Raw genomic sequence first — 27459 nt, 5'->3', positions numbered from 1 at the left:
CTCCGCAGGGCTGCTCCCCATCGCCCCATCCCCCAGCCTGTGTTGGTACCAGGGGCTGCCCCAACCCAGGGGCAGGACCTTGCCCTTGGCCTTGCTGAACCTCAGGAGGCTCTCCCAGGCCCCCTCTCCCGCATGTCCAGGTCTCTCTGGATGACATCCTGTCCTTCTGGCGGGTCACCTGCCCCGCTCAGCTTGGTGTCATCTGCAAACTTGCTGAGGGTAGACATGGTCCCGCTGTCTAAGTCATGGATGATAACGATAAACAGCACCTGTCCCAGTAAGGACCCCTGGGGGACACCATTGCCACTGGTCTCCATCTGGACAAGGGGGAGTTTTAATTCACGGCTCTGAATGAGGTGACCTAGGGCTCTGGGCAAGTCTCGTGGCATCACTGTGGAGGGGAGAGCTGGCATCTCAACCTGGAATGCAGGACAACACACGCCTTTGTAGGCTGGGTTGTCATCTCGGAGACATGCTCATCACCCCAGGGATGTGCTCCTCACCCTGGAGACATTAACCCTGGGGATGTGTTCTTCATCCTGGCGAGATCCTTCTTACTCTGGGGTCATCGTCCTCAGGCGGTGCTCTTCATCTTGGGGACAATTTTATCGAGATGTTATCAGAGAACCACAGAATGGCAGGAGTTGCAAGGGACCCCTGGAGCTCACCCCGTCCCACCCCTGCTGGAGCAGGCACCCCCAGAGCAGGGGCACAGGGCCGCGTCCAGGCGGGGGGTGAATGTCTCCAGGGAAGGGACCCCACAGCCTCTCTGGGCAGCCTGTGCCCCTGCTCTGGCACCCGCACAGGGAAGGGGTTTGTCCTCATGTTCAGGGGGAGCTTCCCGCGTTCCAGCTTGTGCCCGTGGCCCCTTGGCCTGGCGTTGGGCACCGCTGAAAAGAGCCCGGCCCCATCCCCCTGACACCCACCCTTCAGATATTTATAAGCATTGATGAGATCCCCCCTCAGCCTTCTCTTCTCCCGGCTGAACAAGCCCAGGTCTCTCAGCCTTTCCTCACAAGGGAGATGCTCCAGCCCCTGATCCCCTTGGCAGCTCTGCGCTGGCCTTGCTCCGGCAGCTCCCTGTCCTTCTGGAACTGGGGGGCCCAGAACTGGACGCAGCCCCCCAGATGTGGCCTCACTGGGGCAGAGCAGAGGGGGAGGAGAACCCCCCTTGCCCTGCTGGCCACACGCCTTTCCATGCCCCCCAGGGCACCGCTGGCCCCCTTGGCCCCAAGGGCCCGGTGCTGGCTCAGGGTCACCTCGCTGCCCCCCAGCACCCCCAGGGCCTCTCAGCAGAGCCGCTCTCCAGCAGGTCCCCCCCAGCCTGTGCCGGTGCGGGGGGCTGTTCCTCCCCAGGGGCAGGACCCCGCACTGGCTCTGGTTGAACTCCACGAGGCTCCCCTGGGCCCAGCTCTCCAGCCTGCCCAGCCCTCGCTGGATGGCAGCACGGCCTGCCGGCGCATCGGCCGCTCCTCCCGCCTCGGTACCGCCAGCCAACTTGCTGCGGGGACGCTCTGTCCCTTCGTCCAGGGCATTGGTGAAGGTGTTGACCAGGGCTGGACCCAGCCCAGACCCCTGGGGAGCACCGCTAGTTACGGGCCTCCAGCCAGACCCTGCCCCATTGATCACGACCCTCTGCGCTCTGAGGACGTCCCTAGAGCCCCCTGGGGCCCATCCCAGGGCTCTGGTTAGGGCAGGGGGAGGCCGGGGGAGCCCCAGGCCCATGATGGGAGCGGGGTACAGGGCGGGGTGAGGCGAGCGTCCCGCCCCTCCAGCAGGCGGCGCCCTCCTACTCCGCCCGGCGCATGCGCACGAGGAGGGGCCCTCCGCACACGCCATCACGAATGCTTCCGGGTCAGATCCGAGAACGCCGCCCGCCATGTTCGCGGAGCTGAACGAGTTGCTGGACGCGTCCCCGCAACGACCGGAGACGGTGAGAGGGCGGGGGGGCGGGGGCTGGAGCGAGGCAGCACTGGAAGGAGCGGGGTCGCCATTCGGGCGCACTGGAAGTTGTAGTGCGGTGCGCGCTGTCCGCCGGAAGCCGCGCGGTGCATGCTGGGAGGGGCGGGGCCCGGGGCGGTGGCAGGGGGCGGCATGGCGGCGGCCTTCCCACGCTTCCCCCCGGGGTGGGTGAATGGCCCTTCGCTTCCCCCGGTACCTGCCCCGCAGCCCTCGGTCCCCGGTGGGTGAATAACGGCAAAACCGGGGGTAAAACCCGGTGCCGGTGGTCCCCTGCGGTGTGTTGTGGAGGTTGCGTGCCCCTGTGTTCGGCACCGGTGAGGCCCCACCTCGAATGCTGGGCTCAGGTTTGGGCCCCTCGGCACAAGAAGGGCCTGGAGGGGCTGGAGCGTGTCCAGAGAAGGGCAGCGGAGCTGGGGCAGGGTCTGGAGCACAAGTGTGCTGGGGGGCGGCTGAGGGGGCTGGGGGGGTTTAGCCTGGAGAAGAGGGGGCTGAGGGGAGCCCTTCTCGCTCTCTGCAGCTGCCTGAGAGGGGCTGGAGTGTGGGGGGGGCTGGTCTCTGCTCCCAAGTCACCAGTGACGGGACGAGAGGAAACGGCCTCAAGCTGCGCCAGGGCAGGTTTAGGTTGGGTGTGAGGGAAATGCCTTCCCTGCCAGAGGGGTCAGGGGTTGGCACAGGCTGCCCAGAGAGGTGGGGGAGTCACCGTCCCTGGGGGGGTTCAAACACCGTGCAGACGTGGCACTTGGGGATGTGGTTTAGGAGACCTGGGGGTGTTGAGTTGGACCTCGAGGTCTTTTCCAACCTTAATGATCCCATGATTCTGTGATTTCTTTTCCTTTAGGCCAGTAAATTAATTCAGTTCATCCATTTTTTATGCTAATGTAATCACACTGTAACTATACCCCCTCACCCTGTATAAAAGTCGTGAAGCACTTCAGATAAAAAGTTAATAAAATACATGCAAGTTACACAGTGCTTATGTTTTTCCTGATAGATACTAGCTTAGATAATAAAAGTGTGTTTGAGGTGATCATTTATTTTTTGTAGGTCTGAGTTTCCCCTCCTTCTGTCCTTGCAGAGCTTACAGGGTGAGTAGGGCAGCTTTCTACCTGGGCTGGAAAATGCCAGTGAGGTAATTCCTTGTCAGCTCGCCCAGAGCAAGGCAGAGCTGTTCTGATGGGGAAGAAAAGCTGGGACAGCGCTGCTGGAGAGAGGTCAGGCCCTCAAGGCTGGAAGCAAACCTGGTGGACTTTGTTGCTGAGGCTTGGTGGTAGCAGTGTTGCTCTCTGTAGAGGAAAGACTGAAGCTACCTTTCTCACAGCCCAGAAAGCCAACCGTGCCCTGGGCTGCATCCCCAGCAGCAGGGCGAGGGAGGGGGCTCTGCCCCTCTGCCCTGCTCTGGGGAGACCCCCCTGCAGCACTGCCTCTAGCTCTGGGCTCCTCAGCATGGGACGGACACGGGGCTGTTGGAGCGGGGAGATGCCCCATCCCTAGAAAAGTTCAAGGTGAGGCTGGTCGGAGCTCTGAGCAATGTATTCTAGTGGAAGGTGTCCCTGCTTGCTGCAGGGGGTTGGACTGGATGGCCTTGAAAGGTCCTTCTAACCCAAACTATTATTCCATGATTCTATGATAAGCTGAGGCTGTGTAAATTCCCAAGTTCCTGTGGGTTGATCATTGGGTTTCTAAGACAGGTAAAATGCGAAGTGGGGAGCCCTTGGTGGAGTTTGACTATTGGTAGAGCAGAGCCTGTGCTCTAAGGTGGGTTTGATGGTGGAGCTGTGGGACGAGTGGGGATACTGTCATCCACAAGCCTGTTTTGGAGACAGGTGCCTCGCCTTGATGCAAATAGGAAATTAGGAAATAGAAACCAAAAGGAGAATTGGCCTGCAGGTCCTGAGTTTTGGCTTGGCAGCCCGGGCAGGACCCGACAGAAGAGCTGAACCAAAGGCACCTCTGCTTGAGGAATTGCCTCAGATTTGAGTTGGCTCTTCCTCTCCCATCAGCCAGGGACTTGAACCTCCCACCGCACGCCCCAGATTCCTCTTGTCGAGGTGTCTGGCGGTAGCGTAGCACCAGTATATGGCTGGCCACAGAACGAACTGTGTTTCCTGAAGCTACAGTTGGAAGATTGAGTTCATACACTGCGATGTGGGCTAACCTGGTGGTAAATGATGAGTATTCTTTTGCAAGTCCCTCTCTGCACCGCTCAGTGTCACCGATTGCTGCGCAGAGACGTGCAGTCTGCAGCTGGGCTCTTCCCCTTGGGGCGTGCCGAGATATCTGGCCAAGCCTGGCTGGAAATCAGTGTCTCGCTGTGCTTAAAAAGCACCAGCCCTTTGCAAATCTCTTCTTCCCATCTCTGCCATCCCGATTTCTGCATCTCCATGGTTGGCTTGTGCCATTTTCAAAGTGCTGACAGACACCTTCACTGCAGGGCCGGTAGGTGGATGAAGCTGCCGCCCGTGTGGGTGTATCTGACATGTCACCCCTGGATGGTTGTGACACCCGCTGCTGCCCTGCCAAGGGATTTTGGCAGTTTCTAACAAGTAGCTGCAGCTTCTGCCTTGTAGCCTGCAGGTGGAAAGAGTGTGAAAGCAGAGTGTGGAGGGAGAAGATGGGGCAGGCAGATGGAGAAGGTGCTACAGGAAGGCCTTGCCTTTGGAAGTGCTTCATACCCAGTAGTGTCTTTCTGGGCATGAGAAGGATGCGCAGAAGGGGGAGGAGAATCAGACCATGCATAATGATTCTATGGTTCTGTGATTTGCTGTGGCAAATCGGGGCCTGTGGGGTTTCTGCATGCTGGAAAACAAGGTCCTGGTGGTGGGGCCAGGACTCCCCTGCTCCTCGGCAGGAGAATTCCTCTTGCCTGGCAGTAAGGGGAAGCCGCTCGCCCTCAGGTCCTCCAGGGACCTGGTTTCTTCCAGCCAATTGCTAAACAATTTGATACATGCCATCTGTGGGATGGATGCAAAAGGTGCATGGACCTGCGTGAAGATGGCGTGACCATAGGGGTTTGCAGACCTTGGAAAGCCTCGCAGATTCCTGCTGGCTTTACGTCCTTTCCTCCTTGTGTCGACACAACTGGTAGAACCCCAATTCCTGTATTTGTGTGCTGTGCTCTGGAGTTGGTATTGGCTTTGGGGCAGTTCTGTGGCCACAAGCAGGATGCTGGAGCTTCCTGGAGCTATTGCCTTCCTTCCTTCCACCAGCTGTGCTTTGGTTCAGCTGCTGCCTCTGGAGATGCACGGTTTGGACGCTTCCACCCCTGGCCTGCTGGGCATCTAAGTGTCAGGAATGAAGAGTTTTGAGTGCTATCTAAGTTGCTGCAATGTGACAGCAAAGTGAGTGTTGGTGGGATTTAAGGGTTGATAACTGGAAGGTTTGAAAAAGCGAAATAGTGAATGCTCTGAATGACAATATCCTGCCGTGTTCTGCGCAGCATATGTGGGAGCAAAGGAGAGAGCCTGCAAGCGAGGGAGGAGACTTGGGGTGGTGTTCTCATAGCATCCTCACAGAAGAGCTAAGGAAGTGTGTGTTAGATGGGTGGACAGTGAGGTGGATTGAGTGGACAGTGAAGTGGATTGAGAACTGGCTGAACACCCCTATCAGGAGTCTGGGGCTCCCCCGGCCTCCCCTGCCCTAACCAGAGCCCTGGGATGGACCCCAGGGGGCTCTAGGGATGTCCTCAGAGCGCAGAGGGTCGTGATCAACGGGGCAGGGTCTGGCTGGAGGCCCGTAACTAGCGGTGCTCCCCAGGGGTCTGGGCTGGGTCCAGCCCTGGTCAACACCTTCATCAATGCCCTGGACGAAGGGACAGAGCGTCCCCGCAGCAAGTTGGCTGGCGGTACCGAGGTGGGAGGAGCGGCCGATGCGCCGGCAGGCCGTGCTGCCATCCAGCGAGGGCTGGGCAGGCTGGAGAGCTGGGCCCGGGGGAGCCTCATGGAGTTCAACCAGAGCCAGTGCGGGGTCCTGCCCCTGGGGAGGAACAGCCCCCCGCACCGGCACAGGCTGGGGGGGACCTGCTGGAGAGCGGCTCTGCTGAGAAGGCCCTGGGGGTGCTGGGGGGCAGCGAGGTGACCCTGAGCCAGCACCGGGCCCTTGGGGCCAAGGGGGCCAGCGGTGCCCTGGGGTGCATGGAAAGGCGTGTGGCCAGCCGGGCGAGGGGGGTTCTCCTCCCCCTCTGCTCTGCCCCAGTGAGGCCCCACCTGGGGGGCTGCGTCCAGTTCTGGGCCCCCCAGTTCCAGAAGGACAGGGAGCTGCTGGAGCAAGGCCAGCGCAGAGCTGCCAAGGGGATCAGGGGCTGGAGCATCTCCCTTGTGAGGAAAGGCTGAGAGACCTGGGCTTGTTCAGCCTGGAGAAGAGAAGGCTGAGGGGGGATCTCATCAGTGCCTGTAAATATCTGAAGGGTGGGTGTCAGGGGGATGGGGCCGGGCTCTTTTCAGCGGTGCCCAACGCCAGGCCAAGGGGCCACGGGCACAAGCTGGAACATGGGAAGTTCCACCTGAACATGAGGACAAACCCCTTCCCTGTGCGGGTGCCAGAGCAGGGGCACAGGCTGCCCAGAGAGGCTGTGGGGTCCCTTCCCTGGAGACATTCACCCCCCGCCTGGACGCGGCCCTGTGCCCCTGCTCTGGGGGTGCCTGCTCCAGCAGGGGTGGGACGGGGTGAGCTCCAGGGGTCCCTTCCATCCCCCGCCAGTCTGGGATTCTGTGATTCAGCCTGCTCAAGCAGGGGGCCGTTGCAGGCAAGAGAGGAGTTGAAGGTGATGGAGTCCTGCAGAAAATAAACCACTGAATCTCTGAGCTGGTGCTGTTTGAACCCAGAGACTCCTCCAGGCTTAGCCATGCAGGGTGCATCTTGGTGAGACACTCCCTGGGGCGGTGCCTCCTGTTATTGTAGGGGCCACAGTGACATAACCACTTTTTCGGGTGCAAAAGAGTTTTCTCTGGATGATGCAGAGTAGCGCTTTTGTACCCTGACTTCTGCTTTGCATTCCCTGCAGACATGTCCAGTGTTTGCCGTTCCATTAGCACTGCTTTGGAACACGTTTTAGGCGTCAGGGAGTTAACTCTGATAGGTGGCTTGTGAATTGCCTGTAGGTAGATTGCTTGGTGCTGCAAAGGGTGTTTTTTCTCGTAATAGATCAAAGAAAAGCATTGATATGTTCTTTGTGATTAAAAGCAGCCCTTCTATGATCTGTATTGATTAAAGAAACATCTTGGCTAAGGTTTTAATGGAAACAAACGCCTTGATGAGGCTAGTACTGATAACAAGCGTGCACTGATGAACAGAATTAATTTCCAGCTCAGGGCATTCTGTGATTCTATGATATGTGTGTGCTCTGGATGTGCCGGCACTGGAAAGCTCAGGGCTGCTCTGCAGCAGCTGGGTGTTTCTGTGTGAGGAGGTGGCTCTCGGTGGGCACAGAGCGTGGGGGTCCAGCTGGGATCTCAGTCTGGCACAAGGGCTTTTAGCTGGCGGGCACGTCTTTCAGGAATCAGTGAACTCAGCATCTTCTGATGCCTCCCCGTGGGCTGTGTCCAGAGGAAGCGCAGGCATCTCTCTGTAAACGGACGGGTGGCTGGAGCGCTGCTTGTCCACTTCTTTCTCTAATACCTGCAGTTCCCCCTAGCCTGAGCAGACGTCTTGTCTGCCAAGATGGAACCGGGAGCAGTTTGTACCCTCATCTTCCTTTGGTAAGTTATTTTGCTTCTTTTTTTTTTCAGGGTAAATTCACGCTGCTGCGAGACACCAGAACAGATGGTAGCTTCCTGGTGCACCATTTCCTCTCCTTCTATCTCAGAGGTAAGCCAGCAGCAGGACTCTCCAAGGCGAGGGCTTGCCTTTGCCTGCTCCTTGGAGGTTCCTTCAGCCTAAAGCATTTCCATGTGAGCAGAGGCTGGTTTTGCAGAGCGTGAGGCATCCTCGGATTTGCGCAAAGCTTTGGGGTCAGGATTTATGGATCCCAGCCCTGACTTGTTCTTGGCACTTGCTCTATATCCTTGGGTACATCCCGTAATATCTGTGCACCTCGTTTCGTCATTAGTGCAGTGAAAGTTGTAAATCACACGGACATCTGAGAGTGAGGTGTTCACTGTAATTCCTTCACGAGCTAGGTGTTTTATAATATAATTAAAAATATCTGGAACAACTAACAAATAGATAAGCTGGTAGTGAGTAGAGAAACAAACAAAGAGCCTGGCAAGTTGCCTAATTGCTTTTCTGCTAACAGTTTCACCTGTGGGTAACCTACCAGCCCCTGCAGAGCCAGTGCTGGACTCACGGGCTCCTCCAGCTTCCTGCTGGCAAAGCAGCCAGCCCAGCAAATCTGGCACCTATCAGACTTGAAACCTAGCTCAGCATGCTGTGCAGGTGGTGGAGCTGAGCGCATCCCACCCCCCATAACCGCCACTTCCTCAGCTATGGCTTTGCTTTGTTTTTAAAAATTTGTTTTACGTAATGGAACAGAGTCAAACCGCAGGAAAGCCCATGGAGAGCGAGTGATTGCCAGTGTGAATGGTTCAGAGGAACAGCCCTGCCGAGGCACTGCCTTAGGGTCTGCCCAAGTCCCCTCGGCTCTGCTAACGTGCTGACCTGCAGCCCTGTCCTGGGAGTTGCTGCGCGGAGCTGCCCGTCTGCCTGGGCAAAGTCTCACCCTTGGGGTTAGGAAGCCCTTTGGGATTGTGACTGCAGCTCAGGCAGGTGTGCTTGCTGCCACCCTCTCGTTTCCACCCTGGGACCTGGGTGCCAGCATACGCTGTGTCTGTAGCACCCTGTGTTGTCCAGGTACCCACTTGGTGCTCAAAATCTTTGGGAGCTCCTGAGGGGTCTGTGAAGGCTCAGCTGGGGCCACTGACTTATTCCACTCGGAATCCACGTCCTGCTCTCCAGCAGGGAGAAACAAATACGCTGATTTTGTTCATACCCAAACCATGAGGCCAGGTTGTCACATGCCGGCTTTTCCAAAATCATGTTTTAGTGAGGTGTCTTTGTCATGATTGCTTGTTCTGTGTGTTTTTTGCAGTCAAGGTCACTTGCCCTACAAGAGCCGAAATGGGGATTTTTGGCACATCAGTGTTTTCAGTAGTTTGTGTCGTGGTCAGCTGTTGGCCTCCTTGCAGTAGTACCAGCAAACAGTGCCAGGAGATCCCAGGGCAGGATGGCACAAGACAGAAAAGGGGCCTCCTACTTTTTTTTATGTCATCTTTTTCTTGTTCTTTCCCTTTGTTTTTAAACTGACTAACATTTCCCCTAATGTGGAAATCCTATAGAAAGGTGAAAATGGAAAGCCTAGCCACGAGCAAGCGAGGGGCTGCCTCGTCCTGGCTCACTTCAAGACCTTTCCAGGCAGATCTGTAGCCTGGCTGCTGTGATTTATGTGCTTTGATAATGGCATCTTGCAAAAAATGAAATGATAACGTGTCTTTTTGTCTCCTCACCCAGCTGGCTGTAAGGTTTGCTTTGTGGCCCTGCTCCAGTCCTTCAGTCACTATAACATCGTAGCACAGAAGCTGGTAAGTCTCTTGGCGTCAGTTAATAATTACAGGTCTGGGTAGTTTCTGTTGGGTGGAAAGGGATGAGAACAGTGAACAGGAATCGCATGTGAGCAAATGTTTCCAGATCTTGATGGGGGCAGTCAGGATTGGCACTCCTGCGGCAGGGGATGGAGAGCAGTTCTCGCTGGAGACGGGGTGTGATATAGGGCAAAAACCTGGCTATGGGGCTCACTGCAAGGCCCCCACCGGGCTCTGCCCCAGAGAGGGGAGAGTGCTGAATGGCTGCTTGCTTTTGTTGCGCTTTGAAAGGTTTTCTGGAGATCAGCATTCCCCAGGCAGGCCCAGACTGGTAGGTGTAGTTGCATTAGTGCTCTGGGGAGAAAAGCCCTGCGGTGCCTGTGTCCCGAGGGGCTCTGTACGCCTGCAGGATGCACTGGCGCTTCAGCGCAGGAGGTCCTGAGGTGACTGTCTTCTGTCTCCGTGGTTACATGGTGATGAAGTGCTTTGGGCCGAACCACCTGTAGATTCAGGACAGCTGTACACCTCTTTTGGCCTCCGTTCGAGCCATCAGTTCAAGGCATCTGAGGAGCCACAAGCGCTGAGTATGTTCTCACAGATTTCCTTCCCATGGTGAGTCAGGCGAGGATTATGTGTACCCTGAAATGAGGAAACGGAGAAGCAAAGTTGGCAGGGTCATGCCCAGTGTCAGCAAATCAGTCTGAGCTCTGGCTTTAAGCTGCACCTCTTGGCTGTGAAGTCCAGGTGACCTTCCAGGGCCGAAGGGATGCGGGCTTGCGTTGGTCCTCCCTCCTCTGGTTCTGCGGGAAATCCCAGCAGTGCTGCTGCTTATAAAGATTTTCAGGTGTTGAAGAACCAGATTTTGCATTAACTGTGTATTCCCCACTGTAAACATGGGTTGAGTCTCAATGCTTGCTAAATAACTGGTTGTATTTACTACTCAGTTTTTACCTTTTAAAAGCAGATTGATGGTCTGAGAGCTCAGACCTAAGTAAAATAAAATGGACCCAGCAAACGAAGCATTTCCGCGTGGAGCTTTAACTCTGTGAGATACTCAACATGTGATTCCCCTGCAGAGCAAATTCCCACTGCTGAGCAAACCAGCCTCTGCAAGCACTGAATAGTTCTTCGTGTTGCAGAGAGGAGGAAGTCTTGGGGGGAACTTGTTAAGTGGGACAGGAAACAGGACATAGCAACCGGTGTAGGTAGGAGATTCAGCTGTTACATGTGGATCCTTGCCTGCTCTAAAAGCAGAATCGTGTTGTTTGGTGTGTTTCCTAATGTGGTGAAATTTCCCAGTGCACAGCTTGTGTGTTTGCTTTTAATAGGTGCTGTTGTCATCTCCCTCGTGGGAGAGGAATGAGAAGGGAGAGAACATGAGGATTAGCTGGAGCACACGTGCAATGCAAATCGAAATGATTTGCTGTCTGATGCTTCAACAAAAAGGTTACTGATGTGAAGGGAGGTGATAAAAAAAACCAATACAGTTTGCCCAGGGGAGTTTGGAGAAGTGATTACATTTGGCTGCAGCGATGAGCTGTCCCTGTCCCGTTGGTTTCAAGTCTGAGTCAGTCTTACGTTATAACTTCACAGGTGCCCGTGCGGTCGGTTGTTGTGAATTCTTCCAAAACTCTGAGGAGTCGGAGGCCGTAACATCACTTATTTACATCTGTCTGAGTTTCCATAAGATCTTCTCTTTGCTTTAATCCTCCTTTGCCTCAGTGAATACATCAGGCTCAGTAAAGGTGGGTTTTGACAGGGTAGTTCCACTCTTAGGCTTGCTTAAGAATTTGCTGCTGTAGATCTGTACTGGAGACCAGCTGGGATGTCACTTACATGGCTGCAGCAAGCCCCGATTTCAGGCAGTGCCTGAGCTGCGTCATGCTGCAGCTAGGTGAGCTGCACGCTCCGCGGCATGACCGGCTGTTCCCTTCCCATCCCCTCTCCCTCGGTGGCGAGCTCAAGACCAGCTGCCTGGCTCTCTGGGTTGGCCAGAGAGTTGCAGGGGGTCAGGCTGTAGTTCCTCCAGGAACTGCTTGGAAGAATCTGGCCCATGGGCATCCACCTGCATTACATTATCCTGTCCACAGCTTAAATCTCACGTGGATAATCATTCCTAGCAGATTACACACTTATGAAAGACTGCAGCTGGGAGGGCTTCGTAACTTGGTGATGCTCCTGTTTCTGCTGGGAACAGGGTGGTCCCAGGCCTGGGAGGAAGGGGCCTGGGGCAAGGGTCGTATTATACAAGTCTTTACAGCGATGTTTTGTGGATCTGGTCCCTGTATCACCGTACATTGGCTGCTATACTGAATATTTATACATAGTTGAAGTAATGCTTACCTGCCGTGCTGCTTCCCCACAGTGTTGCCAGGTCTTACCAGTCCAGATCCAGTTCCTTATGTGTTAGCTAAATGCAGTGATGTACTTTCACTGGCAGGAAAAAGCTTCCCTGGATTTTTGTGCTTGTGCTGGCTCTGCAATACTGGCTTCCTGCTTTTCCTTTTCTGCAAATCCCACTCTTTTCATGAGGATCCGCACCTAATTTTAAGGGACAGTTAATATTTTTTGCCGTGACCTTGTAGACAACGTGCCAGGCCGTAGCAAGACTAATAGCACGGGAGCAGCTTGCCAGATCGATGCTCCCACCCTCATTTGTACAATGTTTGGTTTGTTTTAAAGGCTAAACGTATTTGTCCCCGTTTGGTCTCCTGCTTGCCTGCTCCCCTGTCCCGGCGCTGAGATCACAGACCACAGGACATCACCTGGTCGCCTCTGTTTTCCCCTCCAGGTAGTTGTACTAGCGAAGAGACTTTGGCCGGCTGCCTGATGACCGATCGTCGCACTTTGTACCACGGCTGTGTGCGCTGTTTGAGATAACAACGGGTGCCTTGCACGCCCTGTTACTAGTTCTCTCCTGAAAATATTTCGCTTTCCCTGATGAAATGGCCAGTGGCGAGTGGCGGTTCTGGTTTGAAGGGACATCACTGCTGGCAGGCCGGCGGGCTGCCACGCTGCCCAGCTGGCAGCATCCCGGACGGACAGATGAGAACAATTGCGCTCCGTTGTGGAGCTCGCAGCCCCAGCCACACCGAGCTGCTGTTTCAGAAGCATTTCTGGCCTTGGTCGATAAATGACAGATTGCCAGAGATAATGTCTGTGTGCTCCTGGCGATAATGGAGCGCGGTGCTGTGAAATAATGAAAGCTTTCAGGGCTGGTAATGCAGGCTGTTTGGGTGCTCTGCAGCACTGTGGCTCTGCAGCAGGGACATGTGTGGTGTCTGTGGCAGTCAGGCAGGTGCCCTTGGCTGTTTGGAGCACTTTTTCCACCGTCTCTGAGCTGTCCTGGTGTTTCCTGTGCTGCTTCCCAAGGTTACAGCAAGCGGGCTGTTAGCTGAGAGATGAGCAGAGGTTTGCTGTGGCAGATGACTGCAGCGGGGTGAGTCCAGGTCTCCATCCAACGCTGTCTCTCTGGGACCTGCTTCACCAGCTGCAAAATGAGACTGGGCTTGCTGGGTGCACCCAGGAATGTCATGGCACAGAGGGGATTGAATTCCTGCTCTGACCCACGAGTACACTACCCCTGCCTGCCGCCTTCTTACGCTGTGGCCCTTCTCTCGGTACGCCAGGCAGGCCCTGGTGTAACAGCACTAAGCTGCTGGGCATTTTAAAGAGGGGACACTGTTCTCTTGCTGATCTGAAGTATTGAGAGTTTGTTTGTGCGGGAAGAAATGGCTGAAGCAAAGTTAAAGTCAGTTTCTGAATTATTGACCTTAATAGTGAATTTAGCCAGTGCTGTAGCAAAGCATTGCAGCAAGTGCCGAGTCCTGTGGACTCCAAAAATTCGCCAGGGGAGGAGGTTTGTGAGACTGCCACACAACCCAGCCCTGCTTTAGGGCACGTCAGGTATTTGCTGGCTGTTCGCCGCTCCTGGCCTGCCACATAAAGGTTCTTCTGTCCTTGGCTAGAAATTTTTCCATGGTGTATGCTTTCAGTTGTCCTTAGCACTCCATTCCTGCCCTGCTTTCTGGCATGGCAAATATCACCTGCAAAAGCCGAATCCCTCCACCTGCAGCCCACATCAGCCTCTGCTGGGCTCGGGGCCGGCGGGAGGTATGGCAGCGAGAACGAGTCTCATTCATGGGAATTACTGCTCCTGGCTTGCCTGGGAGAAGGGGAAAAGACAAGAGACAATGCGGATTAGATGAGGCAAGAGTGTGCTGCAAGACTTGCTGGTTAATGCCATTTATTGAGAGGGCGCTTGAAAACAAAAGGGGTATGTCCAAAAGCACTGGCTGGTGCATTGCCCGAAGCTCTCCGTCCTGGGGTTTGCGTGGCAGGTGGGACCAGTTTCTTCCCAGAAGCACGTGTGGAAGACCAGGAAAAATAAATCAGCCCCAAGCTTGCCCTTCAAAACTGGATCTGAGGTAGGTGAGCGTCAGATGGCCTTTTCCCCGGAGCAGCCTCTGCTAGTCGAGGATGCTTGTATCCCCTGGCCATGATGGAGGATGTTGCCTCTGATCCGTTGTTTTCTAATTGCCGTAGACAGCCTTTTCTGGCAGCAGCCCTGATGAATGGAGCTCTCCCCCTCGCAGTTCAGCTGGGAGGAAAAGCAGTGGAAATCTGTCTTTCCTCTCATTAGCACTGAACGTGTGGCAACTGATAAGGCTTGCAGGAGCTCAGGGTTAATCTTCCCAGAGAGGACGACTTCTTTATCTACCCAGACCTTCTCTCTGGAGGTCCTCGTGTGGAAATGCCATGCTCACAAAGCCACTGGGCCCTTGTAGGGATTGGCTCAGTGATCAGATGCTTAAGATGTGGCTTTACAATCTTTTTTTTTAAATACATGGAAGAGAAGGGGTGTGTGAAATGTTGGCACTTAGATTTTCATGTCAGAATAACAGGAAGGTTGAGCAGGTGAAAAGAGAGGGCAGGAGGCAGAAGTGGACACATCGCTTTGCTGCATCTCCCGCTCGCGTGTGAGCAAAGAGAGCGCGGTGGCTCTCGGGGTGTCGTGAGGCCTGGGAAATGCTTGGAAAACCTCCAAGGTCTTTGCAAAAGAAGGTGTTGGGGCAGTGCCAAGCACAGCGCTGTTCAGTGCTCGAGGTCCTGGGGGAAGAGCTGCTACGAGCCTTCCCCTTGCTGGTGGCTCAAACAGACTCTGTGCTCAAGTGTCCTGCAGCTCCCAGCACCATTGCTTAGGAAATAAGTAAAAATCTGTATTTTCTGTGATGCTTAAAAAGTTCCTGGTCAAAAGCAGCAGCACTGCGGGTGTGTGCTTCTTCCAGCCTTCAGGCAAAAGCCAGTCCCGGCTTAAGGTAAGGGCTCCTGCTCCTGCCCTAGGACTTGCCTCTGTTCCTAACCAGTCCTGCTCAGCCACCCTCTTTGGAGGGTGCAAAATCTCTCAGCATCCCGATGGCATGTCTTCTCCTGGGGATACGGGAACTGCTTTTTCAGGATCCTTGTTTCTGGTTCCAGGCCTCTGGCTCACCAGTTCTGCCTGTCAAGCAATACTGCATTGAGCTAAACCTTCCTGAACTCTTTGTAAACTGTCTATGTCGCCATCCTGTCCACCTACCTGCTGCGTTGCACAACAGCCCTGTTTCCAGGCGGCCGAGACGCTGCGGATCTTGGCATTAATGCTCCCTGGTTCCATTTTAAGAAATTACAGTCCTGTTGTGAAATGTGGGAAGCAACCCACACCGGAGAGCAGAGCAAATTTGTGCTTCTTCCTGCCGGGAGCTGCGCAGTTTGGCCGAGGTTTGAAGATGGTGCATGAGATATTTGTACAATCGTGTCAGTAACAGGTACCAGGTTTTCTCCTGAAAAGTGGACTGTGCAGTTACCAGGAAGCTGAGGAGCTACAAAATGGTTCGCAAAAGTAACCCTTTCTGATGAAAGAAAGGAGGATGAGACAGGAATTCATGAACTAGATCTCCAGCTGCGGTCTTCTACATGTCTGATGCAACTCTGCCAGGGCTTCCTCCATTGGGGCTGGACGTGCCCAGCATGTGGCTCCTGAGGTCGGCCTTGTTGTGAAGCAGGGCTGAGAGCTGGAAACCTCAGTTTGAGTCAGAATCACAGAATCACAGAGTGGCGGGGTTGGAAGGGCCCTCTGGAGCTCACCCCGTCCCACCCCTGCGTGAGCAGGCACCCCCAGAGCAGGGGCACAGGGCCGCGTCCAGGCGGGGGGTGAATGTCTCCAGGGAAGGAGTCGTGGCCCTGGGCAGTTTGTCACGGTCCCTCCTTCTCCGAAGGGGAGTCAGGGCTGAGGCTGCTTCCCATGGGAGCCCCGGCCACGCTGCTCTCTCCCGGGCGTTGTGCAAGTGTCGGGGTGCCCAGCTCACGGCGTTCTCCAGGTCCAGGCCGTGCCTCATTCAGGTACGTGGGTTGTGCCGGGGAGACGCTATTGCCACAGTGATGATTTGGAGATAGCGAATACCGAAGGCTTTTGCCACCCAAGAGAGGCGGGTGAAGAAACTGCTCACAGCAGGGTCCTTGGGGCAGCCTGGAGAAGCCTGTACCCATCCTGTCCCTGCCTCCGGATAAGAAGCTGCTTTTCTCCCATGCAATGATGCTGCTGTCTTCCCAGGAGCAATTCTGGGGTGTTTGAGCCCCAAACCACAGTGATTTTTTTTTTCCCTCTGGGTAAAATACAGGGGAACGAATGCGCCCACCAGCGTGCGTAACAGAACCGCCTGCTGCACCCCCTGTGCGGGAGTCGCTGCGGCGTTGACTTTATTAGCGCATTTAGATAAGACTTGATAAAAACCAGATGTCGATCTGCTTTGTTCTGTTTGTACCATTCCTCCAAAGCCGTTTGCTCTGCAACTTAATGTTTTCCTCTCTCGAGGGAGTCAGTCTGACAGCTGCCAAAGAACGGGGACAGCTTGTCTTCTTGGAAGGCCTCAAGTCCTGCCTTGACCTCTTGTTTGGAGAGGAGGAGGAGCAGTCGGGACAGCCCAGTCCCCTCCAGTTTATAAGGTAAAACTGACCCGTTGGTGGCTCTGCTGGGGCTCAGCAGGGCCCCCCGCACACAGTGTTTGCCCCCAGATGTCTCCTGCCACTGTGGCCGACGCCGAGAGCGGCAGTGAAGCCCACAGCTGAGGCTGGGCTCCCTTTGGGCTCCCCTCCGGGGCCCAAGGGCTCGGCGGCTGGGCACCCAAGGGGAGGGAATTGGCGGCACCGTGCAGGGCAGGACAAGCACAGCGATGTGCCTCTCCCTGCCGCTCAGAGAGGGATTCTGTCCCCGTTCTCCAGCATTTCAGGGCGATTTCTGTCCCCATCCTCATTGCCAAGCATGTTATAGGTCTAGAGAAAATTTATTTTGGCACTCAACATGTTTGTGTCAAATAAAACCATCCGAGCAGTTTTGTTCCTTTTTTTATTATTCTGAGTTTTTTTCTCATCCAAGAGAAGAGTGCTGCTTTCCTTTTTATTTTTTATTTATGCTGGCTTTCCTTTTTATTCTCACTTCACTTTCTCCATGTCCCTGATGATTTGATCGAAAAAAACCAATCCACCGAGGGCTGTTAAATGGGAAGATACCACCTCTGGGTCACACAGCCTCAGCATGGACGGCTGTGGCCTTGCCCTGTTCCTGTATGCTCTCGGCTCTCTGCTGTTTCAGACTCGTGCTGGGTTAGGTGAGCCTCTGGGGAGACCCAGGGCAGGCACTGAAACCCCGCAGACCCCTGTGAGGGGGGACCCTGCAGCCCTTCGGGTCTGGGTGAGCGGGTGTCAATGCAGCATGGCAAGCTCGAGAAGTGGGCACCTGTGGACCGTGTGAGGCTCAACAAGGCCAACTGTGGGGTCCTGCACCCGGGTCGGGGCAACCCCTGGTGTCAGGACAGGCTGGGGGATGGGGGGATGGGGAGCAGCCCTGCGGAGAAGGACTTGGGGGTGCTGGGGGGTGAAAAGCTGGACACGAGCCGGCCATGTGCGCTCACAGCCCAGAGAGCCAGCCATGCCCTGGGCTGCATCCCCAGCAGCGCGGGCAGCAGGGCGAGGGAGGGGGTCCTGCCCCTCTGCCCCGCTCCGTGAGACCCCCCTGCAGCGCCGCCTCCAGCTCGGGGCTCCTCAGCACGGGACAGACACGGGGCTGTTGGAGCGGGGCCAGAGGGGGCACAGAAATGCTCCGGGGGCTGGAGCCCCTCTGCTGCGAGGCCGGGCTGGGAGGGCTGGGGTTGTTCAGCCTGGGGGAGAGAAGCTGCGGGGAGACCTTATTGCGGCCTCCCAGGGCTTAAAGGGGGCTTGTAAGAAAGATGGCCTGTAGTGATAGGCCAAGGGGTGATGGTTTTAAACTGAAGGAGGGGAGATCGACACTGGATAGTAGGAAGAAATTCTTTACAATGAGGGTGGTGAAACCCTGGCCCAGGTTGTCCCGAGAAGCTGTGCATGCCTATCCCTGGCAGTGTTCAAGGCCAGGCTGGCCGGGGCTCTGAGCAACCTGATCTAGTGGGAGATGTCCCTGCTCATGGCAGGGGGTTGGACTGGATGGCCTCTAAACATCCCTTCCAACCCAAACTATTATTCTGTGGTCCCTGGAGCAGGGCACGAGGGTTTCACTGCACACAGGCAAGCAAAGGAGCAGCGGCTGTGGGGAAGCATAGGGCCTGGTCACTGTCACAGCAGTGGGGACAGCAGGGATGCTGCAGGCTCGTGTTCCCTGCGTTGGGTCAGTGGGTCAGAGGGGGACGCACAATGTGTGCATGGGCCAAGCCCCTCAAGACCTCTTTCTTCCAGTGAGAGTGCTTCCAACCTGAAAGCCTTGTTTGACTTTGTCCGGACGTCCCTGACTCCTGCCGGCAGCGACTCTTGGAAGGGCCCTGTGCTGCTGGTGGACGACCTCAGCGTCCTGCTCAGCCTGGGTGCCGCGCCGGTGGCGGTGCTGGACTTCATCCACTACTGCAGAGTCGCCGTGTGCTCCCAGCTGAAGGTACTGCTCCCTCCGTGTGCTGCGTCCTGTACGCTACGTCCACAAAAGAGCCTCTGGAACACAGCTTGGCTTTCTTTTCTTTTTCCAGCTGTGCATGATGAGGTTTCGGAAGGCTTTGGCTGTCCAGAAAATTCAAATCATTGCTCTAGGGCCTCTCTCGGGGGGGTGCCAGTCCCTGGAGTACCTGTGTAGGGTCCTTTGTAACTCGTCTCCCAGGAGGTGCTGCCTGGAGAGGGGCTCTGGCTGTCCTTGACGTGTGAGCAGGGCTCTGAAGTGTAAAATACTGTTTCTTATAGCTCCCGGCTCCCCAGAGAGCTCTGTGCACACCCATGTTTGTGTGCATGTGGGAGGGCAGGGAAAGAAACGGGTTATGACGGTAGTGAGGGGCAGAGTCTTGCCAGGGGCAGAGATGAAGGTCCGCTTGGAGGGGCCGCGAGTCTCTGCTTCCACCAATTTTCAGTGTTGCTGTGTGTTGCACCGGCTGGTTTCTAAGGGCGTGTGAGGATGCAGCACTTCTACAAAGATCTCCCCAGCGATGTGCTAACTTCTGAGAGCATCGCAGCCAAAAATCGTTACAGTCACATCCATGCTTTGCTATTTACGTTGCAGCATCCCCCACCCTGGCCACGTCCCTCTCTGCTTGAGTGAGAAATAAAGTAGACGGCGTCAGGTTTTGTTATTCTGCACTTTGTATGGTGCCAGGGTGTTTGTGCTGTAAATGCTGACTGGGGATGTTCTGCTTGCTGAGAATATTTACCTCCAAAGCAGCTAAAAAAAGATGATAAATCATGCTAACACGTTTCTATTTCCGTCTAAGACGTTCTGAGGCTTTAAAGTACATTTTAATTGATTGGCAATTCCCTGTTATTTTAAGTCCCTGGTGACCTACATGGGCTGAGACAGAGACTATTGGGATGCGTTTTACACAGAGCTGGTGTTGCACTGGGGACCTCTGCGCTCCTTGGGGGAGCTATGAAGGTTTGAGCATCACAGCTCTGGCTGTGGCTCTTCAGCCACATCTTTATTTAGCTGTTCTGAATTCATTCAGAGAGTTGCCATTTGTGTGGCCTGACAGACTGGTTTAACTAGACAGCTGCCTTTTAACAAAGGCTTGATGTATTTTTAGGCTGCATATTATGAATATGTGTGTGTATATACAATAAATATACAGCAAGCTGTTTCAGAGATGTGCATACGTATCCGCTGTTTATTTTCCCAGTGGACTTTAGGTCAGAACCAGTTGCCATGCTGGGGGATGTCTAAGTAGCTCAGTTAGCAGGGCATTTGTGCAGGCTCCTGTGGCTATCTCTGCTTCCGTACCCAGAGCGGGTTAGGAATCAGCCAGGGGCTCATTGCTGTCTGGTGCTCTCGCTCCAGGGAAACATCGTGGTGCTGGTTCACGGCAACGAGGATTCGGAGGACGAGGAAAACGAACTAGTTGCGAACTCCCTGTGTCATCACAGCGACCTGATCCTGTGGGTGGAGGGGCTGGCGACCGGCTTCTGCAAGGATGTTCATGGGCAGGTAATGCACAGGAGAGCCCGGAGAGGCGGCAGGTGTTAACGTCACACACAGCACTGCCTGCAGGCCCAAGGGGAGGCGAGACCTGCTCCGACGGCTCAGGACTAGCCTGGTCTGCAGCACGGCTTAGGACTAACAGGCAGCCTTGCTGGGGTCACCGGGATCTGCTGGAGCACCTGGGCTCTTACGGCTGTGACTCTGCTTCTGCGGGGATATTCAGGGATGTCCTGGGGAATCCCCCACCCCTGAAAGCTGGGAAGGGTTTATACAGCAGCTACAGTGCAGGCTGTCTCCCGCCCCGAGATGATGGCAAAGAAAAATATCTAGTTCCTGGGAAGCTTCCCTAAACTATCCTGTTGGTGGGTCTCAGCCTGGCTCGTAGCGATCTCTTTGGGGCTGGGAGGGCCTGGTTACAGCGTGGTGTCTCAACAGGGGCTGCCACCAAAGGAACTGGTTATAGGCAGCTCTACGGTGGTGGTTTTATCAGTGATCCCCCTTCCCTGCAGGCCAGCAAGAGATGTGGGGGCTGAGGGTGCTGTGATAGGAGCAGCCAAAGGAGTGATGTTCCTCTTCCTTTTCCTTTGCAGATTAAAATAATCAGGAGAGTGTCTTTGGAGCTGACGGCAGAACCGGATCATGTCCAGATCTACCAGTATAAGATCCAGGACAAGAATGTCACCTTTTTCGCTAGAGGGCTGTCAGCTGCAGTCTTGTGATGCTGCGATACCACACAGCACTGAGAGCAACGCGGAGCAAGGCCGGGGAAGCTGGGACCTCTAGACTGGCTGTGCCACCAAACCAGCCTGGCTTGTCACCAGCTCCTTCCAGGAGCAACCTGACTCAGGAAGAGAAGCTGAAACGCGTGTTGAACTGTGTCCCGATGAGGGGATTAGCCTGCCCAGAGCCTGCTGCATCCCTTTGTCCTCCCACCCCGTTCCCAACGTACGCAGGCCAAAAGGAAGAGCAAAAACTTGCAAGAATGGCCCTTAGAGCGTGTAAATACAAGTAGGGGGGGGTGCCCCAAGGGCGGGGTGTGCATCACCTTTGTCAGTGTGTTACTGGCAGCGCCCAGGCGCTGCTGTGTGGAGGGATCACCCCACCCTCCCGCTGGCATTTAACGGGATGACACAGAGCGGGTGGAGTCAGGGATGGTCTGGGAGGGTGTTGCAATTCTTACCTTTCTCCCAGCTCTGGCACAGCAGAGATTTGCTCAACTCCCAGCTTCCACACAATTAAAAAATCTATAGCTACATGTATAGTCCCTCGCCTTGCTGCTGTAAGACCTGAAGGCTGCCTTGCTTGGTTGATACTGCGCTTTGTTTTCTTACTTCCCCTCTTTTCACATGAAACCCCTGTGTGTCTGTTTATTGTGTGGGTGATGGACAGACGCTTGTACACGAGCCTCTGTCTCAGCCACTGCCTCCTGATCACAAATCAGTACTAGCACTTGTACGATCTGCCTGTGTTGAAGCATTTTTGGGGGTTGATAGTCACGGAATTTAATTAGATAAGGGCACAGTTATTAAGTAACTGTGGATCTCTGGATGGGAACTGCTCCTGACAGGCTGCTTTGGCAGAGGGAGAAAAATGGGCATCTCCTGAGCCTGGGTGAGGAGGCAGTTTTGCGTCCTTCCCCACAGACGTGAGGGCAGTCCCAGGAGCAGAGCTCAGACCTGGGGGTCTCCTGGTAGATGCTCTGGCTGTAGTGGGAGATAGATAACATCCCGCACACTTGTGAGAAATGAGAACGACCTGCCAGGTCCTTTGCAGCTCCAGAGCCAGGGTAACAACCCTGGCAGTGGGGTTCTTACCCCACCTCTTGCTTTTTCCATGCAGAAATGCCGCGCGGCTCAGTGACCCGTCCTGCCACAGGTTTGGGAACAGTCCCCTTCGGCTTGAGTTTGGGGAGCCCTGGCACGCTTGGAGGCCATGGCTGCTTATTGATAGCAGCCCAGGGAGACTGGGCAGGTGATTGTGGCAAGTGGCGAGGTACGCAGGAGGGGGAACAAGCCCCACGTGTGCTATAGGATCACTCCACCCTCTTACATTGGGACATAACTCATGGGTCTCTCCGTGCTGCCACGGACAGCACCGAGTTGTGTCTCTGGCCCAGCCTCGCTCAGCAACCTCCCAACGTCCAGGCTCAGGTAGCGCCTGCTGGGCCTGAGCCCAGCCCCAGAGTGTCACGGGTCCAAATTATCTTTGCAGGGTGAGCCCCGAGCTGCCCATCTGCGCAGCCCAGGCAGGCAGCTGAATGCCGAGGGTGGCGTGCCGGCTGTGCTTGGTGCGCCCAGCCCAGCAGCCAGCAAGGAAGCAGCCAGGACCAGAGCTTAGTGTGCTCAAACCCCTGCCCAGCTACAACTTCTTAAAATACACCTGTAATGAGCATATAATGGTGTATAACTGAAGTAATACCTGTATGGTCAGTTCCCCCTTGGAGAGATCCCAAAGCAGCCCTGCTCCAAGGCTCTGCCTCCCTCCTCCAGGATCAGCAGGGTGACCGTGCAATGTTGCTGGTGGCTTTTGCCTGGTTCTTTCTGCGCTCAACCGATGCCTGCATCCAAGCAAGACCAGAAGCTGCCCTGGGCTCAGAGTCAGTGCGTCGCCGGCGGGCGAGGGCTTGGCACCACGCAGGAGCAGCACCCAGACTCCCAGTATCCCCATGCAGGGGGATGTTTCCCTGGGATCCAAGGCCCTTCCGAAACAGCTGCCTTTACCTGCTCTACAGAACAGTGCTGCCTGCACCCTGTTTCCCAACAGCAGCAGCTTCAGCCTAGTATTTCAGCATGCTCTGGTACCCACAGGCTTTTGATAACCTATGGTGATTGCAGCGGGGAGGCGGTGAGGGCTTGGGCAGGCTGTGTCCAGGAGATGCCTCCTGGAGAAAGGGAGGTGAAACCTGTGGAGGCTCCTGGTTTGTGGTGAGGACCAAGCCCAGCATTTCCTCCATCCCTGCCTGACATCCAGAGTTGGCATCCTCTACCAGGAGAAGAATGCCAGAGGCTGATTTGGCAGCTCCGCTCTACTGAGCCAAGGCCACGACCGAACTGAGACCTTGCTCTGGCGGTGACGCTGCAGGAAGGCAGTGCAGAAAGCGGAGATGAGGAGGGATGCGGTTGATGGCAGAACGGGACAGCCTTGTGCAGGGTTGGCCAACATCTGCACACTCAGGGCCACCGCTACGTGCAGCTCTGTTTGCGAGCCAGAGCTTGTGCAATGCTGCATCTTGACCAATAAAGCAGGTGGGTCTTGGCCTGAGGTTTGCGCTGTCTCTGGTCTTCGTTCCCTCGGCCTTGGTGGGACCAGCACAGGGCCTTGGCCAGGCAGCAACCGGAGAAAGGCCCGCCAAGGCTGGGACTGGTGGTCCCCCAGGAGAGGGTCGGATGCGATGGTATGGGGCAGGGCTGCCAGCAGTGGGGACTGTCACAAAGCGCCATAGCCCACCGGCTGCAAGAAAGGCCCTGCAAAAGGCTGGTATTTAGGGTGAGACAGCCTGTAGTGCCTCCGCTGTGCCCACCTCCTGGCCAGATGCACCACAACTTCAGAAATGAGGCATAAGGGTGACTTTCTGTGTGTCGCATGGGACATCACCAAACCATGGGGCCCTGAGCACATCAGGGGGCTGGATGTGGAGGTGCTCAGCCCCAGGAGATGAATGAGCAGGAGCTGCCTTTCCCCCATCCTGCTTCTGCTCCTTCCCTGCATCTCGCTCTGGTTTCCCACCGAGACCCTTCTTGACACTGGCTCTTCCCTCGCAGGGCTCCACTGGGATTTCGGGTGTGATGCCTGCCGAGCTAGCAGCACCGGTGTGGGGCCGCCTGGCTGTAGGGCAGCAGCTGCTTGGCTGCCTTCCACCATCCCACTCTGCCCCTGCCAGCGCTGGGGCTGCTGCATCCTTTGCTGCAGACCTTGGCCTGCCCATGGCTTCCTCCAGCACCAGGAGGAAAAGACACTAATGGTTTTGTTCTGGTGCCACAGGGTGAGGTCTGACCTTGCAGGAGCCCTGTGCTCAGGCTGTGTGGCACCTCGCCCTGTGCCAGGGCGTGTTGGCAGGCACAGGATGGGCGTTTCTGGGGGAAAAAAAGGACCCTTTGGGGACTGGTGCCCCTTCCCCGCCCTGCTGCTCTCGCTCTCCTCCCAGGTGAGCAGCAGCCCTCCCGACCGAGCCCAAGCCATGGGCTCTGTCTCCTCTGCGCTCACGGCTCCTGGTGTCCGGCCCACTCATCTTCCCCGCAGCTCCCGGTATCCGAGTCACCTCTATCCCTCGCACCGAGCCCCGGGACTCCCGTGGCAGGTCCTCCCTCCCAGGTCCGCTCTCCTCGCGGTGCCTCAGGGCTCCTGGTGCCCAACCCTCCCCTTTCAGTCCCCGCGCCCGCCCTGTGCCGCCGGGCTCCCACCGCCCGACCCCCTCAGCCGCGCCATTCCCAGGTGCACGGTCCGGATCTGCTCCCCCCCGACTCCATGAACCCCAGGGCTGCCGGTCTCCGGGCCGGCCCCTCTCCCGCGATCCCCTCTGTGCCCCCGGAACCCCCTCCCGTTCCCCCCCACTCCCAGTCTGGGCCCCCTCCACCCCAATCCCCGCTCCACGTGTTCCCGGCGCCACCGCGCCTCTTCCGCCTTCCCCTCGGGGGCGTGGCCTGACGCCCGGGGGGCGTGACCAAAGAATTAGGGGCGGGGAGTGGCAGTCAAGGGGCGTGGTTATAGCATGGAGGGTAGTTATGCAGATGAAGGCGTGGTTTTGCGTGCGTGGGCGTGGTTGGGGCGTGACCACGGCGGCGGCGGGGGGGCGTGGCCGGCGTTGGGCGCTGCGCGCGCGCGCGGGGCCCGGCGGCGGCGGCGGCGGCGGCGGCAACGGGGGGAGGGCGGGAGGGGGTGGGTGAACCGGATCGGGAACGCCGGGCCGAGCGGAAAGGTTGAGGGTCAGGAAAAGGGTTAAAACAAACTCAAAACCCAAGATAAAGAATAAAATAATATATATATATAAAACAAACAACACGGACTCACGGCCGCGAAGAGGTCAAAGGCCGGAGGTGAGGAGGAGCCGCTTCCCCGTCGGTGAGGTGAGCGGCCCCGGCGGGCGCGATCGGGCCCCGGCGGACACCGAAATACCCTCCCCGCCCCCCGCTTTTCCTCGGCGCGGTTCCCGCCGGGCCCCGGCGCGCGCCTTCCCCTCACAGGGACGTGCGCGCGTGTGCGAGGGGAGGGCGCCCGTCCCCCCTCCCCCCTTTTCTTAACGGCCGCTTAACGGTCGCTCACAGCCGACCCCCTCCTCTCCCCCCATCTCCGGTCCTGAGGGGACGGCGGCCTCGAGGCCTCTCCCCGGCGGGAAGCCTGAGGGGAGGCCCCTCACCCGGAGAGTGGGGGGCGGTGAGGGGGCCTCACGACCCTCGTGGGTGCCTGGGGGGGATTTGGGGTGCACAAACGGGGCTGGTGGGTGTGGGGAGACCCGCTGGGTCCTTTCCCACCCCCCGACCGGTGCTGCTTCAGCTGCTGTTGTATTCGGGGGTTCGGATGCGGAGGGCGGTGGATATCCTTGGTGGGGGAGTCGTGCAGATGGTAATTTATTTAATGAAAGTGTTTTCTCATAATTAATAAGAGTGTGGGTGTTAGCGAAAAAAAAAAATCCAAATCTTAATTTTCTTGTTTGCAAAGAGCAAGGTGGTGCATTTCGCCGAGGTACGTAGAAGGGACCCGCTTGGCACCTGAGGATGAGGAAGCAAGTGGTGTTTGTGGGAGGGGAGGGAAGGTTGGGGTTGGATTCGGAAGGGATTGGGATCAAAACAGGGAATGTTTACCGCTTGGGAAGCGGGCAGTTGTCAGCCCAAAGTATTGCTGTGCTGGAGGAAGGGAGGGAAAGCAGGAGGAACTGTGCCTGCGAGAGGGATGTGGAAAGTTTTGGTGGGGTCAGAGGTGGTGGGATGGGGCTAAAGCAGTGAAGGGGCTGAGATGAAGGAAAGCGTTCATCACCTCTGCTGCAGAACCAGAAGATTATGCTTTCTAGAAGCGAGGACAGAGGAGTGCGTGCGTAAAGGGAATGACCGAAATGCAGCGTAAGCTCCCCTGTGCAATAGGTTCACTTGGCGTAGCGGGAGGTAGTTGCCGACCGCTTCAGAACCAGAACTCTTCCACTGCTCGGGTTTTCTGGGCACTTAGCTGCGTGCTGATCGCATGGTGCCGCGCGCATCTCTCACCCTACCTCATAGCCCTCGTCTTTGAGGTCTGGCTAAAATTTAGGAACAAACTTCCTTATCTGAAACCAAATGAACATTTTTTTAGGTTATTTTCTAGCCTAATGAGGAAGGAACTGTTTGAATCCTGAGGTGGTGGTGGTGTGGTTTTGCCTTTGGGAGACTCCTGAGGAAAGGGCCACTGCCTTCATGCCAAAACTTCCTGAATGAAATGCCTGCTTATTTTTCAGGATTGTTGAAAGACAAATTAAGCTTCGCCCCCCCCCCCCCCGTGAGAGGGGCAAAGATGAGGCATGATCTCACTCTTTATGAAACCTAGAACTGTTATGACAGCATACTAGTGTGATAAATTTAGGATTACACGAGCTGTTGTGCAATGCAGAAAGGAGATTAGCTGACTTGAATTCAGAAGAAAGGAAAACACCCTGGGATTTTCCCTGAATGTACAACACGTAGAGAGCTGGGCTGTTAGCCCCTGTGTCTTTCCACCAAGACAATTCTGCTCAGTATTTGCAGTTACAAAGATCAGCTTGGTACAGTGCTGTGTATTTTTTTCCAAACGTGATTCAAATATAACATCACCAAAGAGCAAAGAAGAATCAGGTTTTGTCTCAGGAGCATTAAAATAGTTTTTTAAGTGTCAAAATCTCAGCAGTGAGTGAATTTGTCAAACTCTCTCTGAAGACGGCTGTTGAGTTATTCAGTGGTATTTTTATTCAGTGGGTTGCTAAGCCTGTCATCAGAATTTGTATAATTCTGCATAGATAAATTTTTGGGTTTTTTTTCTCCCTTGCTGAGCAAATAGTTTAAAAAAATGAGTAGGTACAGCTTGACAAACAAAAATAGTTTTACCTGTCTGTAGCGGAACATAGTAAGTAACGAGTGGAAGTGGAGTAGCAGCAGTACAGCGGTTGCAGCAGATTTTGTGATCTGGGAATCCTCCTTTCTCCCCTTGACGCGCTCATGGAACTGTCAGACCTCCCTGGACTGTCTTTCCAGGGAGCCGCAGGCAGCTTTTTCCCATTTTCCAGCGTGCTGTGGCAGCGCCGGGCCCCGGTGATGGGCAGCACGCTCCTCGGTGCCGGGTGCTGCACCAGCAAGGAGGAGCCGGCGGCGCTTGGGCCGAGGAACTCTGTCTTTGGTGCAGAGCGAGACTGCTATAGAGGTAGACTGAGCTTTACAGCATTCTGTAGCTGTAATATCTTGTGTTATAATTCCTTTGAAACTTACATGGCACGTTAAAGGGCGAGAAAGAAAGGCCTTAAGGAACAGGAGGCAGCTCTGTGGTTGTGCAGCCCTGTTTCAATGTCTGTAAGCTATTACTTCTCGCAAACAAAAT

General features: G+C 55.7%; 2 protein-coding genes across 4 annotated transcripts in view; both read left to right on the top strand.

The window, feature by feature from the left end:
• The first annotated feature begins 1796 nt into the window (after nt 1-1796).
• On the top strand, nt 1797-21389 carry ELP6 (elongator acetyltransferase complex subunit 6). 2 transcript variants are annotated; one of them, XM_064445279.1, is made up of 7 exons: nt 1797-1933; nt 7686-7764; nt 9403-9473; nt 16327-16457; nt 18219-18411; nt 19789-19935; nt 20520-21389. In XM_064445279.1, the coding sequence occupies exons 1-7, from the start codon at nt 1880-1882 to the stop codon at nt 20646-20648; spliced, it is 804 nt and encodes a 267-aa protein (XP_064301349.1). In that variant the 5' UTR covers nt 1797-1879; the 3' UTR covers nt 20649-21389. The 2 variants fall into 2 exon arrangements, with proteins under 2 accessions (XP_064301349.1, XP_064301350.1); XM_064445280.1 differs by lacking the exon at nt 1797-1933 and adding an exon at nt 2074-2182.
• Nucleotides 21390-24787: 3398 nt separating this feature from the next.
• Nucleotides 24788-27459, top strand: part of SCAP (SREBF chaperone) — a 72650-nt gene continuing 69978 nt past the window's right edge. The window contains exon 1 of one of the 2 annotated variants that reach the window (XM_064445225.1): nt 24788-24962. The gene's annotated coding sequence lies outside the window, so the exon portion shown is untranslated. Of the gene's footprint in view, nt 24993-27459 lie in introns of both variants that reach the window. The other variant, XM_064445224.1, reaches the window with a different exon arrangement.

This window comes from Phalacrocorax carbo, chromosome 2 (genome assembly GCF_963921805.1).
Source record: "Phalacrocorax carbo chromosome 2, bPhaCar2.1, whole genome shotgun sequence".
NCBI classification, from domain to species: Eukaryota; Metazoa; Chordata; class Aves; order Suliformes; family Phalacrocoracidae; genus Phalacrocorax; species Phalacrocorax carbo.
Note: the sequence above shows the minus strand (reverse complement) of the source record. Positions and strands in the feature narration are given on the sequence as shown.